The 18,176-nt window shown below is 37.9% G+C and overlaps 1 protein-coding gene across 1 annotated transcript; it reads right to left on the bottom strand.

The window, feature by feature from the left end:
• Positions 1-1,146: 1,146 nt before the first annotated feature.
• LOC141845377 (uncharacterized) lies at positions 1,147-5,392 on the bottom strand. The gene is given in 7 exon segments (XM_074733444.1): positions 1,147-1,358; positions 2,668-2,888; positions 2,972-3,032; positions 3,195-3,395; positions 3,397-4,351; positions 4,354-4,791; positions 4,966-5,392. Coding segments are annotated over 7 exon segments (2,064 nt in total). The 5' UTR covers positions 5,096-5,392; the 3' UTR covers positions 1,147-1,300.
• Positions 5,393-18,176: the final 12,784 nt, after the last annotated feature.

Genomic DNA, 18,176 nt, shown 5'->3' with positions numbered 1-18,176 from the left:
GTCATTTGGCACATAACGTCAAGCTATGCCGAATCTAAGATTCAAGGTCGGGCTTGTACCCGACGAGATCGGCGCAAGATGTTAATATCGGAGCTCAAGGTCGGACTTGTGATGGATATGGTGAGATCCCGATGAGATCAACATGAGAAGCCGAGACCGGAGCTCGAAATTGGACTTGTGCCCAACGAGGTTGGCGTGAGATGCCGAGACCATATCTCAAAGTCGGACTTGTGCCCAATGAAATTGGCACAAAAGGCCAAGACTGGAGCTCGAGGTTGGACTTGTGCCCAACAAGATTGGCATGTAAGGCCGAGACCGGAGCTCGAGGTCGGACTTGTTCCCAAAGAGATTGGCACAAAAGGTCAAGACCGGAGCTCGAGGTCGAACTTGTTCCCAAAGAGATCGGCACGAAAGGCCAAGATCGGAGCTCGCGGTCGAACTTGTACCCGACGAGATCTGCATGAGATGTCAAGACCAAAACTCAAGGTTGGGTTGACATCTGTCAAGATTGTATCTCAAGGTCAGCAGAAGATGTCGAAGTCAATCCTAGATAGGAGCTCGAGATCAAGTTTGAATCCGAGAAGAAGTTAAGTAAGAAAAACTAGGATTACTATATTTGTTCTGTAAAAACTAAAAATAATAATAAACTAAGTTTTGATTAAAGGTCTGTTCTGTAAAAACTAGGATTACTATATTTATCCTACTTTCTTACACTTCTCTGAATCTCTCACCCCTTACTTTAAGGTCACCAAGCCATCCTGAGTTATCAGGTGATGAGCACGTGACCACCTAAAGACTCCACCGGATCAATATAATTGTCAAATACATCTTAATTTACAATCTAAATATTCATGGAGAAACTCCAACTATATGTAATAGTAAAGTACTTAAGAGAATAGATAACAAGATCAGAATTCGAATTTTAATAGGAATAAATATTTTAGAAGTCAAACTTTTAAGTGTGCATATCTTGAAGGTCGACTATCTACTAGATTAGTTGGATGAAATTTAGACACCCAAAAAAAAAAAAAAAAACTCATGGAGCAAAAGGAAAAGTGTAGCTCAATTTCATTAAGAAACCAAAGCTATTGTACAGACCTATCAATCACCATAAAGACAAGGAAACCTACATAACATAAATTTAATACAATAAAACAGCAAAAATAGGAGAACAAGAAAAGAAAACCTTTAATAAATGGTACAAATGATTGTGGGAACAAGAGAACACCACAAAGACAAATGATTCTTCTCCCTCTGCAACTAAAACTTGTGCAGCATTTCTATCGACCTTAACTAGTAGTCACTTGGCAAAGGCCCTTGGAACCCGCATGCCAAATCCATGCTTCATTTTCTCAATTCTGTCAGCAATATGAAGAATCAGATTCATTCAGTTTAAAACTATCTGAACTCAGGAAGTTTATAGCAGATTGGAAAGAAATGTGGCTATGAAGCAGAATTGATGGCATGATTTGAATATTAAGCAACAAAACTAAGCCACACTCTTGAGCCTTAGATTTTAGATATTAGGAAGAAATTTGTTAGCCTACTTATAACAAACAAATTGTATCTCAGTTTTCAAACTATTATGGGTTGGTATGACGGCTCTGAAAGTCAAGATCCGATCTAAGTGGATGACACGTCAGACGGAAAGCTAATTTGGCTCCGCTCCCTGACTCAACAACCCCTTCCCGACATCTAGAATAGATCAAGGTCCAGTGCCTAACTCGGCTTCCAGCTCAGGTTTGGATCCAACACCTGACCTCCTTTTGGACTCAACTCCGGTTCGGCACCCGACTCCGAGCTCCGACTCCAGGCCACTCCAAGGCTATTTCTATCTTCCCGACCACATCCCATGCCAACCTTAGTTGGCCTTGACATGGGCTCCCTGTGCTGTCTAGGCCTCACTCCCTCTTTGTCTTACTTAAGCTCAATTGACTTTGCTCTAATTATTTCCCCCAATCAACTAGGTAGGCCGCCACTAAAAAGACATAGACAATCATGTGATAGGGTGGTTGACCTATTCCCCCATTAATACGACATGATGGTGTCATATCAAGATGAATGACACGACTTTTCACTACTGCAACGGTGATAGGATGCTCTCCTTACTTAGATGGGACATCTCCTCTGACAGAATCTCCATGCAGGGATATCTTCCTTAATTGAGACAAGATAGATTCCCATTCTTTTCTTACCGACCTCTATATATCTCTCCTCCATCTCATGGAGACAAGTACGCACGCTCACACACACTACCTACTCACTTCATTCTCTCCTCTCCTTCTCCGAGGAAAAAACTGACTTGAGCGTTGGAGCTGTTGAGTCAGGGCACCCCTTGCCTCCATTCTTACCCTCTCCTCTCTTGTTGTGCAAGCCTTAGCAGCATCTCAGGATCCTCCAGCATCCTTCTTCTCTGCCGTTGGGTATCGCCTTGACCGTCTGCTTCCCAAGCCAGGTGGCCAGTGACTCGTCCAAGAGACAATTGATCTCAACAGGAACACAAACTATAACACAGTTTAGGTATTTCTAAACGAATATAAACTGTGGAACACCTTTGGCATCTGAAAAGTGTATGCAGGAAGTGATTTTGATGGCAGCTAGAGAGAGTAACTTGGATGATGTGATATAATATCAAGGAAAAATCAAGCAAAGGATATAGGATATTACGTTGGTGCAAGCTTGCCGATGCTATCTAACTCTTCGCCGGAGGATTCATCCCAAACTCTCCCAGAAATGTCGAGCATATAAGAACCAGAAGCAATTGAAAACCCCCTACCAGCAAGCAAATCCAGATCTTTTTGACAGAGCTCGCGTCCGTTGACGAGGATGCCAGTGTTTCCACCTGCACAATTCTTGGCCATTGGGTAATTGAACTCCTCAATGAATGGCTGCAAAAGAGATTACACAGTCAATCTTATTGTCTTTCTTATAAATTTCATACAATTTCACACATGCTGAAGTTGTTCCTCACAGGAATAATGCCTTGGCATGGATGCCCCATCACCCCCCAAAATCCAGCCCGATAGTCATACCTGAAAGAAAGGAGAAATTCAGGATGAGAAATCAGTATAGGATTGTAATAGCTGTTGGAATGTAAACAAGATTGATATATCACTCAACATGAAGTTTTAACAGGCATCACAGTGTCAATGCTGGTTATGCAAACAAAGCATTTGGCATAAGATGAGTTTTACCAGTAATCACCAGGATAGATTGTGCCAGCTTGTTTTGCAGCCTTCTTTACTAAGCAGTCAGGGATCGGGTAACCGTTGATTGTAACCTTAGATCGGTCGCGTGTCATTGATTTATGGAACCGAAAGCTCTTCTTGATGCTGCCAAGGAATGAATCTCCAGCCTTAACTGTTCTTGGCTGAATATTATGTTTGCAGTCAGAAAGAAGTTACATCTGGAAATTCATTCACTAATAAATCCATTTTGGTTGCCATAGAGACATCTTTGAGTGAGTTCTGTCTGAAGTTACCACTTAAGATTGTGTTCTTATCTTGTTCAGAGCGTTTACTGCAGTTTCCACTTCTCCATCCATCAATTGGTAGGCTCGGTGTGCGTGAAATAATCTGAGGTCCAAAGGGAATATCCGGGCTGTCGGCATGCTCTAACATAGCAGAAGTTGAAGTGATCCCTTTCATATCTTCAAACTCATCTATGTTCTTCAACCCATGTGCCCTCTCGATCATCTCATGATCACTGCTTGTAACAACACATGGTAAAACTAACCTTTCATCTGTATGTTGATCAGCAAAGCCATTGTCCTTGGGTGAAGCAGGTGATACTAGTGGCAAAGAAGATGCGACAAGTTTACTTCCATCACAGTAAACGGAAATGAGTTTGAAGCAAGCACCACATTTCAGTTTATTCGTTTTCTTGTTCAGTGCCAAAGATTTGCCAGGTAGTTCCAGAAGTTCGAAGCAATAGTTACATATCAGGAAAGGGGCACCACCAGTGAAGGAATGACACAAACGCCCAGAATTCTTGCTGATCATGGCCCTGTGATGTACCCGCGGCGGCGGCGGCTCGTGTGGATTAGAAGGAATACTTCTCAATCTTGAACTGCAACTTCTCGACCCCAAGATCAAGGGAGCAGCACCCAATGTTGTTGAATGGCCTCTTGCAACTCCTGAGAAGTGTCTGCCATTGCAATGAAGACATGAACAGGCCGGTTGATGGTAATGTGCATTTTGATTATAGAAGTTGGCACGATGATGATCCAATGGGTAGTTCACAGCAAGGTGAAATGGAGCTTTTCTATGAAGCAATGGATCCCCATACCCAGACATGCTGCTCTGAGAAGGTGCATTAGAAAAAGAAACCAGTCTGCCATTATGGACATGATAGTGTAGGAACTGCAGGAAGCTGTCAATCTATCAACCATGATGCTCATTTTCTGCTTGTCTGCGACTTCTTCACATGTTCTTCGCAACTGATCTCTTAATTCATCAAGCATTCTCAAAAGCTCTGCTCGGTCTGGTTTGAGCTTCTGTTTCTTGTCAAAATCGCCATTAGCAGACCTACTACCTCTTGGATTCTGATAGTAGTTAGATGGACATTCATCAGAATAACTATCAAGTTGAACACCTTTTCTGAAAGCTTTCGGATTCCAATCATTCAATTGCTTGGTTTCCTCTCCCTCATGTAGAATTGTCTCGACTACTGCTTTCCCGTTGTCATCTGTATTGCCACCAAGATCAGGCCCCAAGCTTGCATCTGAAACCATAGGTTTGCTCTCTGAAGCTCTCTCAGATGAAGGTTCTAACCTGGGGGGCGGTCCTTTCGCTGTATCAATCGTAAAGATAAACAAAATTCAACACTGTTTGAATCATCATGTTTATAGCAGAAATTCACAATATATTTCTTCGACAAAAACGATCACTGAAACATTTCTCGATCAAAACCAGAGAAATTACGCGAGACCTTAAGAAACAAGACATGGAGGAGTCGGAGAATCACCTTGAAGAGTAGCGCCGCAGCCACCGCAGCGATAGAGCGAGATATCGGCAAGCTCCGGAAGAAGCTTCTGGCAATTCGGGCATCGCACCACTCGAACCTTAGACTCTCCTCCTCCTCCTCCTCCGTCCATCTGCCACCGCGATAACAAACCCTATCGCTCTTCCATAATCCCCTAAAACACACAAACCCTCCAGATTAACGCCAAGCACCGACCTTTTTCCCCACCTCCTACAAATCCCCACCAAAATTGCAGCTTTCCATTCTCGTATCGCCAAAAAGTGCTCTCTTCTACATCACGCGCGGACGCGATTGAGCACCGAAATCGGGACCGCGCTCGTCACGTCAAGGCCAGAAGGAGATCAAAACCCGGTCCTTTCTCGGCAGTCGCGAAAGGCGATTCCTCCTCTTCTGCTCCGTCTCCACTTTACTTCCGCCGAGACCGCCCTTTCTTCTCCGTGAGAGGCGGCAGGCAGAGAGAGAAACAGGCGTGGATTCGAAAGGAAATGGAGGGAGAAGACGAAAGGCGCGGTTTTGGTTGGCGTAATCATGTCGGCGATAACGCTCCTTTGGCTTTTTCTAATCTTTCTTTTTATTATTTATTATTATTATTATTATTATTATTATTATTATTTTTTTTTGCTTGCACGCGGAGTTCTAAGTTTCGTCTTCCACCCCACTATTTTTAGTAATTTCTTGCTACACGACAAAAGGCGGATCTATTGTGGCCCTAAATATTTAATGGAAAATTTCAAATTAACCCTCGAAGTTTAAAATATTCACTGTTCAGGTCATTTAATTGAATAACAATAACTATACTAGTGTTGTGTGTGGTTTGGCTAACACTAGATGTAGGTTTGATGTATAACTCATTTTGGGCATCTAGTTAGCGGGAGTTAGCGATATAGTTTGGTCGACACGAACGGGGTTTAGATGAGGTGCTACGCACTTGGATCGAAATATTAGATTAGTCTAGGAATTGAGATTTTTTTAGGGTGTAATTTGATGTTAAAGATAGATGCATCTTCTTTTGATTTAAGACTTTAGCACAAGACAACAAAAATAATGAAAATTTTATCATGGCAAAGTCTTCAAATTCCACTAAGAAATGATGTTGTTCTAAAGTTGTAGTTCACATTTTCTTTTCTCATCCCACAAATTCTCCTCCTTTCACATTCTTGACAGAAAATAATAATAATAATAATTATTATTATTATTATTATTATTATTATTAAAAAATAACTTACATCATACGTTAGTTGATTGAGAATCATGCATGACTTAAAATCAACTTTAGCTAGCTTTTCTCCGCAGGATTCGGCATCTCTGGCCTCCTACTCCATGCATCATTCAAGAAATTCCACAAAAAAATCAAAAAAAATAAAAAGGTCTCATCACTCTTTCTTGATGAGATTGGCACTCACAAAGAATGGATTTGATAAACCACACTAAAATAAAAAAATAATAGAAATAAAATAAGAAAAAATTTATCATTCATTTTGCATCGGTTGGTTGAGATTGTGGGGGGATGGATTGACTCCTCGATGTATTTGCAGTTGAGTTTTTTTGATAGATCGGATGTGTGTCAAGTCATCTCCTTCTGGGTCGGCTCCAATACAGTCGATTTTTATTGGATTGAATCTTACGGTTATACAAAACACAAGGAGTTCGATGAAGATCTTCGACAATGGTGACTGAAAGGAGGAATAATGATTAGAAGTAAAACAAATCTAATAAAACTCCTCCGATGCTCAAGTCAAATATTACTATGTATAGTACCTCTCGATTGAAGGATGGTCAAAATTGCCAAAGAATGTACCTTCCTCTCCCTTCATCAAAGGGTGCACTCTTCTATAATTGGCATTATTATAACCACTATATTGCATCTGAGAGCATGAGAGTAGTTTGATCTTAGCTTGGTCTTGAATAGGGCTAGTTGAGAGATAATGAAGTAAAAATAGTAATATCCAATATCACTATGTACCTCTCGATAATGACACTATTACCTTATATAGAGAGTGAAGGATGGTCAGAATTTTCAAAGAATATACCTTCCTTCTCCTTTACCAATGGGCACACTCTTCTATAATTGACATTATTATAATCACTATATTGCATTTGAGCACAATCTTAGCTCGATCTTGAATCTAATTTGGATGTGACTCGAATTGACTTAAGTCGAGCTCGGTCATGACTCGACTAATTGGATTTGAGTTCGATCATGGGTCGGCTGACTCGACCTGAGTACATTATCCAAGTCCTGAGTCTACTACACGACCCTTGTAACTTTTAATATCTGTATCTATCAGAAGCTCTGTAATGATCTTTACCGTCAATATTTCCTTTGAGGAAACAAAATGGTGCTCGGAAGGAAATTACATTCAAAGGAAATAAATTTTAGATTTTTTTTATAATTCACATGTTTAGAATTTTATAAATTTTTTTATAATTGTTTTTGCAAAGATAATCATCAATTTTGTTGCTTAGAGTTGATGCTATCAAAATATATATGCTCTCTTTTTTAGGGTTTCTAGTGAAATCTTCCTCTTTTGGAACCATCGTCGGCTTTTTGCAGGGGTTTGATTCTCCTCTTCTTCGACATGCTTGATGAGCTAGCAACATGCTCTGACAGAGAAGACGATAATTGTTCACTAAATATAATTAACACCAAAAAATCTTTACCACCGTCGGCAAATGCCTGATTCTTTTAGTATCGAAACCATGATCGATGTTGAGCTACATCCAACAAGTTAAACGATCTGTACCATAATGAAACCAAAATCGAGACAAACGATACATCTCCAGGCAAATCACAATTATAATAATCCCCTCATCGACTGTAATGATCCATCAGAAACAGTTTTAGAAGACCTAATTTCACGCAGTGGACGACGATGAATGAATCAGGTAGGTGAGCACCAACGCCACCGCCATCAACACGTACGCGATTCCTTGGTCGATCGACGTACCTTCAATTTTTTTTTTTGACAATCGTAAAGTAAATAAAAACGGATTCGCAAAATCGCAGAAGCTAATGATGTTGCAACGGAAGAAGGAGAGGTGCTTTTCAAAAAATTGATACAAATTTGGGGGAGGAGGGAGAAGGCTGGAGGAAACGATCGCGAAGTGAGACGTGACTTACCGTCGCTGGTTGCGGCCGGCGTCGGCGCAGATGCTGGAGACTGGGCGAGGACGGCGGGGACGACGGCGGAGACTAAAACCACGGCGAAGGCCGCCGCCGCCGAAGAAAGCGAAGCCATTTGTAAACGAAAGCGAGAATGAGATCGCGATCGAGGTGTGGGAGGTGATTTATAGGAGGGCAAGCAGGTGTGTGTTGGCGGAATATGATCGGATGGGTCTCCTGTTGCGTGTTCTGGGCGGGACTTAGTTTGAACGGTATTATTTGCCGGAGACGCGCATGTGAACCGTTGCGCTTCGGGGTCCACCGGAACAGGGTGGGGTCCATTCCTCCCCTCCTCTCGTCTTTGAACTGCCCCGACCGGAGTGGGACCCGTACGACGGTCAACAGCGTTTAAAAAAAAAAAAAAAGAAAGAAAGTTGCAGAAAATGATTCGAATTTTGAAAAGCGAACATTTCATTTCAACCCCTCAGGTTTGCTTATTTATTCATAATACCTTTTAAAGTAGAGATTTAAAGCCCTGAGTAGGGCTTAAGATGACCTAAACCTCAATAAACTTTCTGTTGTTCTAAACTTATTTGATAAGATAATCGATTTTTTATCGGACATGAAAGTGTTTTAAAATTCAACGTAATCTTAATAAAAGATGAAACAGACTTCCTAAGCAAAGAACAATTACTTTCAAAATTAATTAGATCTTGGCTACCTCTTGAAGATTTCAACACTAAGTCAATGCTTGGATCAGTCAGTCAGTCAACATACACCACTTGGCATTGCATTGAGCAAGACAGTATTGAAACATTCAAAGTCAACTGCTCCAAAGTCAACCACACTTCCTTGGCCCTGTGACCCATTCTCCAACTGGAAGATGACTGAGTCCTGATTTCAGCTTCAGCTAAACTGCTTCTCAACTTATCCACTTAATTAACTGCCTATTTAGGAATCTGATATACACTAACAAGTTTCCTAATAACTTTCTGTTTGGCTTTTCAATGTTAGATTGAAACCCTAGCTAATCGGATGTTAGATTGAAACACCATCACCTTGATATTGGGTTTCTTGAACGAGTATGAAATCACAATTGTCTTGTATTGTACAAATCAACTCACCATTGCCTTGATATTTGATTTCCTCATGTCTACCTTCTTATTTTCTTCACCATCGCCGATCGCCGTTGAGGCCCTCATTAACATATCTATTTTTTCTCATATATCAATATTTTATTAATGTTCTGATTAAAGACCGTGGATGAATGAGTCATCGATGATAGGAGAAGGATTGATGTGATGACTCCCAAGACTCCAGCTACGAAGAGGATCAAGAATTTGAAGAACTTAGAAGAGGGGTTAGTGAGAGATATTTTGGAGATGAGAATGTTGAAGGAGAAGCGAGTTGTGCTTGTGTGTGTACCTATACTTGCGGGAGCGTACTTCCTTTTATATTACAGTTAGAAAAGAAACAGGATCCCATTGTTCAGATTGTGGGCTTGCCATGTAGGCCCACGTGCCCTGGTTTGAACTCCACGTCGCTCCGTGTTTCACGCTTATTATGGTATCCATGTTCTCCATTATTGCAAGGATTAATGATAGAATCTGGAGACACTCAGTATGGGCCTAACTGGGATGCCAAGTGCGATCGAATTGAGTATATCGGGCATGGTCGAGATGAGGAAATTAGGTGTGGTCAAGTTGAGGAAGTCAAGCATGACCGAGCTGAGGACTTTGGACATAGCCGCGTGAGTTGAGGAAGTCAAACATGACCGAACTGAGGATTGACTTAGCTTGCCTGGGGTTTAAGTTTCTTTGGGCTTAGAGAGGCTGAGTGAATTCAACTTAGCTCAGGCTTATTCTTGGTCAGGTTTTACTCTGACTTAAGTAGGCTGACTTTGACTTACAACTCAACTTGACTTTTGACTGATTCGACGGTGTCACGTGTAAGCTGCCTATCTCCACCATATCAGTTAACAATAATTTAAATTTTCTAAAAGTTAATAAAATTAACAAGGTGTTTTTTTTATGGAATTGAGTAGATTTATTTTATTTTTTGTTTATTACTAGATATATTTTGGATTTAACAATAAAGTTCAAATTGGAGTACTCGAAAGTGGCTAGTATATCAAAGTAATTAAGAGTTGTTGGTTGAGATTAGGTGGTTAGCAAATTGAGTAATGGGAGTAAATGATTAATAAATCGAGTAGTTGGATGTTAGGATTCTCGATGAGTACTATAAAAAGGCTTCTCCTCCCTTTACTTGTAACTACAAAGAAAAGTGAGTTTCAAGAATAAGAAGCGAGAGCTTCCTCTCTATTAAAACTTTCACTCTTAAGATTTGAATGTTCTCTTTGGATATCACTTGTCATCTTCATTAGTTATCCATTGCCTTTCAACAAAATTGTATGGGGACAAGTTTAGTTTAAAGTAGAAGATGACAAATGAAATGATCCTCGAGTCTCAAAATTCTCAAAGGGAGACTATGCAAATTGGAGCATCAATACGAAGGCTTTGCTTAGAGCTTATGGTCTTTGCGAGATCATAAATAATGGATTTGATGAGACAAAGGATGAGATTACATCATCGCAATTCGAGCAAGATAGACAAGAAAGTTTTCTCCCTCATCTTTCAAGCCATGGATGAGAAGGACAAGTAAATTATCATGAAAGGAGAAGAGGAAGTGAAAAGTGTACATTTTAGTGAAGTGATTTTAAAGCATTGTTTACCAAGGAGAATGAATTATAAGTAATTATTTTACAAGAGTCATGGTGGTAGTTAATCAAATGAGAAACAATGGAGAACCATCACAAATACAAGAGTGATGGAAAAGATTCTTCATTCTTTACTACCAAAGTTTGAGTATGTAGTAGTCGCCCTTGAAGAACTAAGGATTTGAAGGTGATGGTCGTAGAGCAACTTAAAGGCTCACTTGAAGCTTGTAAGGAAAGGCAAAAAATGAAGCAAGAGGTAATTTGAGCATGGTCTTCAAACCAAACTCACTTTTGAGGAGAATGAAGGCAACTTTGACTATGTTGAAGATGAAAGGCAAGAAGATTCAACTTTACTATTAGCCTAATTAAAGGGGAGATGAAGGCATGAAAAGAATATTTGATATTTGATATTCGATATTTGACACCAAAGCTAGCAACCATATGTGCGAGAACAAAGATAAGTTAATAAAACTCGATGAGTCTGCAAGTGACATTGTTACATTTGGCGATCATTCCAAGATGACATCTTAATCCACTTGAAGAAAATGAGTTTTATTTTGAATGCATGTCTATTATGCGTTGAATATGAAAAATAACACATCAAGTTTAGGCCAACTTTTAGAAAAGATTTTGTTGGATTTTATCTCTATTTGATGGGTGTGCATGTTATTTGTGATATATGGATGTGTCATTAAGAGAACCAAACCTGTTAAGTGATTTAACTTATATTTATTGAGGGTTTGGGTTATTGGATGTGAGGTTCATATGTAAAATCCGTTAATCCATACCATTATTATTAATGGGCTAATAATAGATGTGCTCATATATATATTTAGGGCATAATAACTGTTGGATTAGATATTTTGACAGATTCTTTGCTCCCCATCAATAGAGAGGTTACAACACCGTCAATCTAACTCCTCCGGAAGACCAACCCTTTGCTCTCCTTCTTCTTCCATAAGATTTTTGGATTCATGGACGACACATATAGAGACAATGACTTTTCCGTTGTAATCAAGTTCATCATCTTTCTTTAGTATTTATTTTCTATTATAGAATCATGATATAACTAGATCCTTGTTGTTTAGTTTTCCTTCATACGAGTTCGTACACATTCTAGAATTCATGCAGTCCAACAAGTGGTATTAGAGTCATGGTTGTTTCGTCATTTTCTATAGTGATAAAGTTAGGATTTTCATCAATTTTGTTATTTCTATGCTAGATTCGATTTTTCTAGCGCAAAATAATTTTTTGTTCATCGGAAATTTTGAAAAGAAAACCTAGGGTAGCAAATATTTTAAGTTTTTCGCATTTTTCACGAAGGACGTGAAGAATGGCGGTAACCATCATCGTCTTTTCAATGAAAACCGCCACCATGATATGCAATTAGGGTTAACATGATTGAACACAATCGTGTTGTCTGACATGGGCAGATCATGTCACATTGGATTGTGGCCAATTTTTAACCGGGCCGGACCGTGTTGGACAATACAACAAGGTTGTGTGGCATTTGGCTAGGCTAAACACGACCATGTTTTAAAGCATGGCCAAGCTATGTGTGTCTCTGCCACAGTCGTGTCATGTGACGCGGCCTAGTCATGTTGTGTCTTGGAAGCCCTATTATCAATCCATTGTTTGGTTTTCCACATGGGATTACTTGGAAACCATTGGTGGCAATGGATTATCTCTATTTTTTTCAAGTCTTCTAGGATTTTATTGAGTCTATTTATACAAGTGTAACTTGAGTAACATCTCACACTTACTGGATCAAACTTTGCTCATTGGAAATAATATGTTATTGTATTCTTGGGTTGCATGGACTTGAACTATACATTGAGACATGATCGCCTCGCACCGCTGACCAATGCTAGCACTGTAGAGCAAAGGGCTAACTTTGATAAGTGAGAGCGACCAAATCGCATAAGTTTGAGCATCATGAAGCTCTCAATTTTGGAACCACTAAAGGGCTCAATAGCTGAAGAAGAGGATGCAAGATCTTTCCTAAAGCAATTAGTAGACCAATTCGTGTCAAACGAAAAGGTCGAGACAACTACACTTCGATCAAAATTGGTGTCCATGTGGTATAATGAAGGGTAATATACATGAGTACATTATAGAGATATCTAATCATCGCCACAAGTCCAAAGACACTGCAACTATAGTTGTCAATTTGGGTTGGACCCGCCAGGTTGGCCCGTCCCGCCAAGCGATTTAGGCGGATTGGGTTAAAATTTTATTAATCCATTTTAAGATCGATTCAGATGGATTGACCCGCCTAGGCCCGCAACGGGCTTAGGTTGGCTCACGAGTTGAGAAATTTTATTTATTTATTTTAAAATTTAAAATTAAAATAGAAAACTCAATGAATTAGTGAGCTTGATTCATCTAAATTACAATTCAAACTTAAAAATTTTAACTTAATCAATTTAAACTATAATCCAAACTTAAAATTTTTAATATTTTTTTATTTTTTGATAGGCTCATGGGTTGGCTCGCTTAACCCGCAACCCGCCTTGGATTGGATTGGGTTGAAGGTTTTTCAACCAGCCAAGTTGGTAGGTCAACCCGCCTCGGCTCGCCATATGATAGATTTTTAGTGGGTTGGCCCGTTTGACAGCTCTAACTGCAATTTAAAATGAAGGACAATATGCTAGTGCACTTTGTCTTGATATCTCTGTCTGCACAGTTCACTCATTTTTAAGATATCTTATAATACTCAAAAGGAGCAATGGACATTAAATGAGCTTATAGCTTAATGTGTGTAAGAGGAGAGACTAAGGCGAGATACATCTGAAAGTGTTCATTTTACATTCACTCACCAGGGTTCAAGTAACAAGAGAAAGGGGACTAATAATAAAACTAAATGTAAACAAACTGTAGATTCTAGAGTTCATGGGCATAAAAATAAAAGAAGTAAGATAAGGAATCTCCTTATTTTTTCTGTAAGAAGAAAAGTCACATGAAGAAGAATTGCCCCAAATATGTCAATTGACATGTTAAGAAAGGTAAACTTCTTAGTTCAGAAGTCAACTTAGCGATTGTATCTAATAACACTTGGTGGATAGATATTGGTGTTACTACTCACATAAGTGTCACTATATAGGGTTGTCTCAGGAGTCGATTGCCTCTTGATGGTGAAAGATACATCTATATAGGGAATGACAAGAAGATTAAAGTAGAGTCCATAGGTATTTTTAGGCTTTATTTAGATTCTGAATTGGATAATACATTCTATGTACTGTCTTTTAGATGAAATTTAATTTCTATTTCTTGTTTGGGCAAATTTGATTATTCTTGTTCATTTGAAAATGGAGTTTCCAATATTTTTCTTAATTTAGTATTGGTTAGTAATGATTTCTTGATTGACAAATTGTATAAATTAAACACCTTAATTCCTACTAATGACAACATAATTATGCATAGCATAGGTATGAAATACAATTTAATCGATGAGAATTTCTCTATGTTGTAGCATAGACGTTTATGATATATATCCAAATAACATCTAGAAAAGTTAATATCCCATGAAATTATCAATTCCTTCGATATGTCAGACTTTAACGTCTGCATAGAGTATACTAAGGGTAAGATAACTGACAAGAGAAATAAGGGTGCAAGCCGATGTAGTAACGTCTTAGAACTAATACATACGAAAATTTATTGACCATTCCCTAAGGTATCTTACAACGAGCACATATATTTCATTAGTTTCATAGAGGGCTATTCAAGAGACGGCTATTGATACCTTATTCATGAGAAGTCGCAATCTTTAGACAAGTTCAAGATTTTCAAAGCTGAAGTTGAAAAATAACTAGGTAAAAAAATTAAGGTCATTAGATCCGATCGTGATTGTAAATACTATAGTTGATATGACGGACCAGGTGAACAATGTCCTAGATCATTTGCAAACTACCTTAAAAAAGTGTGGGATTCTCAATATAATATGATATAATATGCCTAGTATCCCAATTAGAATAATAAAAGTGAGTGACGAAATTGCATCCTAAAAGACATGGTGAGAAGTATGATGATTTTTGCTTCTCTGCTAGAGTCTTTTTGGGGTGAGGTATTCAAAACTGTAGTTTACCAACTTAATCGAGTATCTACTAAGGCTATGACTAAAATCCTATACGAGATGTAGATGGGTTAGAAGTATAACATTAGACATTTACACGTTTAGGGTTGCCCAATTGAGGTTAGGCCTTACGGGCCTAATAAAAAGAAACTGGATCCAAAGGACTGTGAGCTATCATTTGATGGGATACCGTGATAAGTTTAGGGGATATAAATTTTATGACCCCTCAAATATGCCCTTTTTGAATATAAAAACTATCAAGTTTATTGAGGGCAGTGGGAGCACTAAAGTTAGGCACTATCTTTTAAAGAAAGTATTAGCAATCCTACTATAATCACTACAAGTGTAATAAGTAGTGGTATTGTGTTAGTGAATCAAGATATACCCATGTCATTTCCAATACAATTGGAGGAACTTTCCATTGAGATTGGGATATTTCCTCATATTGATGTACAAAAACCTTAATCACCTCAGTGTAAGTGCCTTTAAGATGATTCACAAGGGAACGGAGATACACGATTTCTCGTGATTATGTTTATCTCCAAGAGACATTGAGTTGGAAAGATCCTACATCTTTCCGAGAAGTTAAACAATGCTCTAATCTCAAGAAGTGGATCAAAGCATAAAATGAGTTGAAGTCTATGATAGACAATGACATTTAAGAACTTGTCGAATTACTTGAAGGTATGAAATTCATTGGTTGTAAATGAATATTTAAAATCAAATGGGATTTAAAGGGTAATGTCAAGAATTATAAGGCTCGTATTGTTATCAAGGGATTCACTTAAAAGGAGAGCATTGCTTACAAGGAAACGGAAACTTTCTCACCTGTGTTAATGAAAGACTCCCTTAGGGTATAATACTTGCAGCTCATTTTGATTTAGAATTATATTAGATGGACGTAAAGACTGCATTTCTCAATGGTAACATTGAAAAGTCTATATATATGGTGCAATCAAAAAACTTTGAGTCTGAGGACTTGAATCACCTAATATATAGATTAAAGAAATTCATCTATGGTTTGAAATAGACATCCCATCAATTCTATCAAAAATTTGATCAAGTGGTTACTTCATTCAGTTTTAAGGAGAACCCTATTGATCAATGCATATATGTCAAATTCAGTGGGAGCACATTTATTATACTTGTTCTGTATGTGGATGATATATTATTGGTAAACAATAATAAAGGTTTGCTGCAAGAAACCAAGTTATTTCTATCAGATAATTTTAAAATGGGAAATCTTGGTAAAGCATCCTTTATTTTAGGCCTACAGATATATCGTGATCATTCAAGAGATATTCTTAGACTTTTACAAAAGACATATATTGAAAAGGTGCTCATATGATATATAACATATAAAACTGTGCACTTGGTGACATGCAAGTATCTAGAGGTAACAAATTCAGTTTGCAACAGTGTCTATGATTTGAACTTGAAATAAAGGAGATATAACAATTCCCTTATGCGTTAGCTGTGGAAAGTCTCATGTATGCACAAGTTTGTATGCCTCCGAACATTGCATGCATAGTAAGAATGTTAGATAGATACTTAAGTAACTTAGGACCGTCGCACTAGAAAGTAGTGAAAAGAGTAATGCAGTATTTGTAGAAAACAAAATGATACATGCTCATGTATCGGAGGTCTGATCATCTTGAAGGTGATTGGATATTCAGACTCTGACTTTGTTGGATGCTTGGACAACAGGAGGTCCACTTTAGATTATATATTTCATGCTTGCTAGAGGGATTATATCATGAAAAAACGTCAAGTAGACGTTAGTAGCCACTTCCACTATGAAGGTAGAGTTGGTAGTTTGCTATGAAACATCCAATCATAAAATTTGGCTACAAACTTCATCATAGCATTGGAGATTGTTGATGACATCGATAGGCCATTAAAGATCAACTGTGATAATAAAGTAGCAGAACTTTATACCAAGAATAACAGTAGTTCGTCGAAGTCAAAGCACATCAACATCAAGTTTCTAGTGGTTAAAGAAAGAGTTCAGAGTCATCAAGTGATAATAGAGTACAACATAGATCTCATATTGGCAGATTCACTCACCAAGGACTTAATGCCTAAAATATTTCATGCATATGTTTATGAATATGATAGTTCTTCCATTGGAGAAAGTACTCATTTAGTGAAAGTCTGTATTTATCTTTGATGCTCTATATTTGTTAATAAACACAAATATTTTTTTTTGATATGTAGGGTACGTACTTAAGTTCAAAATATTCATGTATATTTTTTCTTGATAATCTGAAATAAAGTTATCATGATTTACTAATGTTGTTTAGCATATGGTGCTTGCAAATATGATATGAATCATCTTAAATCATGAGGTTTAGATCATGATTTACTATTGTAGTTTAGCATAGAGTGTTTGCAAATATGATCATGACTTTTTTTAGTCATTAGGAATATCAATTGAAAATTTATATGTACATATCATATTTCATGTAATTTCTATGCTACATATCTACATCTTGATCTATGTCATTAATAATATTAGTATTGTGATTATTGTAAACTTGTTACAGTCGTATTCTAGTAACTATAATCTCATTAGTCTTATACCAATAAAGTTAATGGAGCAGATTATTTTCAGGGGTATTTTATACCCATAAAGTTTGACATTATTATTGATGTCAACTAAGATTTAATTGTATGTCATATGCAAATAATATATAATTTAGTGGGAGATTGTTGGATTTTATCTCTATTTGGTGAGCTTGCATGTTGTTTGTGACATGTGAATATGTGTCATTAAGAGAACCAAACATGTTAAATGATCTAACTTATGTTTATTGAGAGGTTGAGTTATTGGATGTGGGGTCCATGTGTAGAACTCGTTAATCGGTACTGTTATCATTAATGAGCTAATAACGAATGTGCTCATATACATAGGGTATGACCCCGTTGAATTAGGTATTCTAACATATCTCCTTGCTCCTTGTCGGCAAAGAGATTATGGCATCGTAAACCTAACTTCTCTAGAAGATCATCCCTCTTGTCTCCTTCTTCTTCTGCAAGATTCTCATATTCGTAGATGACACATATAAAGACGATGACTTTTCCACTACAATCAGATTCATCATCTTCCTTTTGTATTTATTTTCTACTATAGAATCATGACATAACTAGATCCTTGTTGTTTAGTTTTCCTTTAGACGAGTGCGTACATGTTCTAGAATTCACGTGGTCTACGAAAACTTAATTCCCAATTGGCTTATGATATTCATTTCAAAGATCATGATCCTTCAATAAGATATCAAAGAAATACTTTGATTGCT

Source organism: Curcuma longa, chromosome 14, assembly GCF_044706935.1.
Source record: "Curcuma longa cultivar G26 ecotype Majalengka, Jawa Barat chromosome 14, ITB_CL_G26_1.1, whole genome shotgun sequence".
Classification (NCBI taxonomy): domain Eukaryota; kingdom Viridiplantae; phylum Streptophyta; class Magnoliopsida; order Zingiberales; family Zingiberaceae; genus Curcuma; species Curcuma longa.
This window is presented reverse-complemented; position numbering and strand designations above follow the sequence as displayed.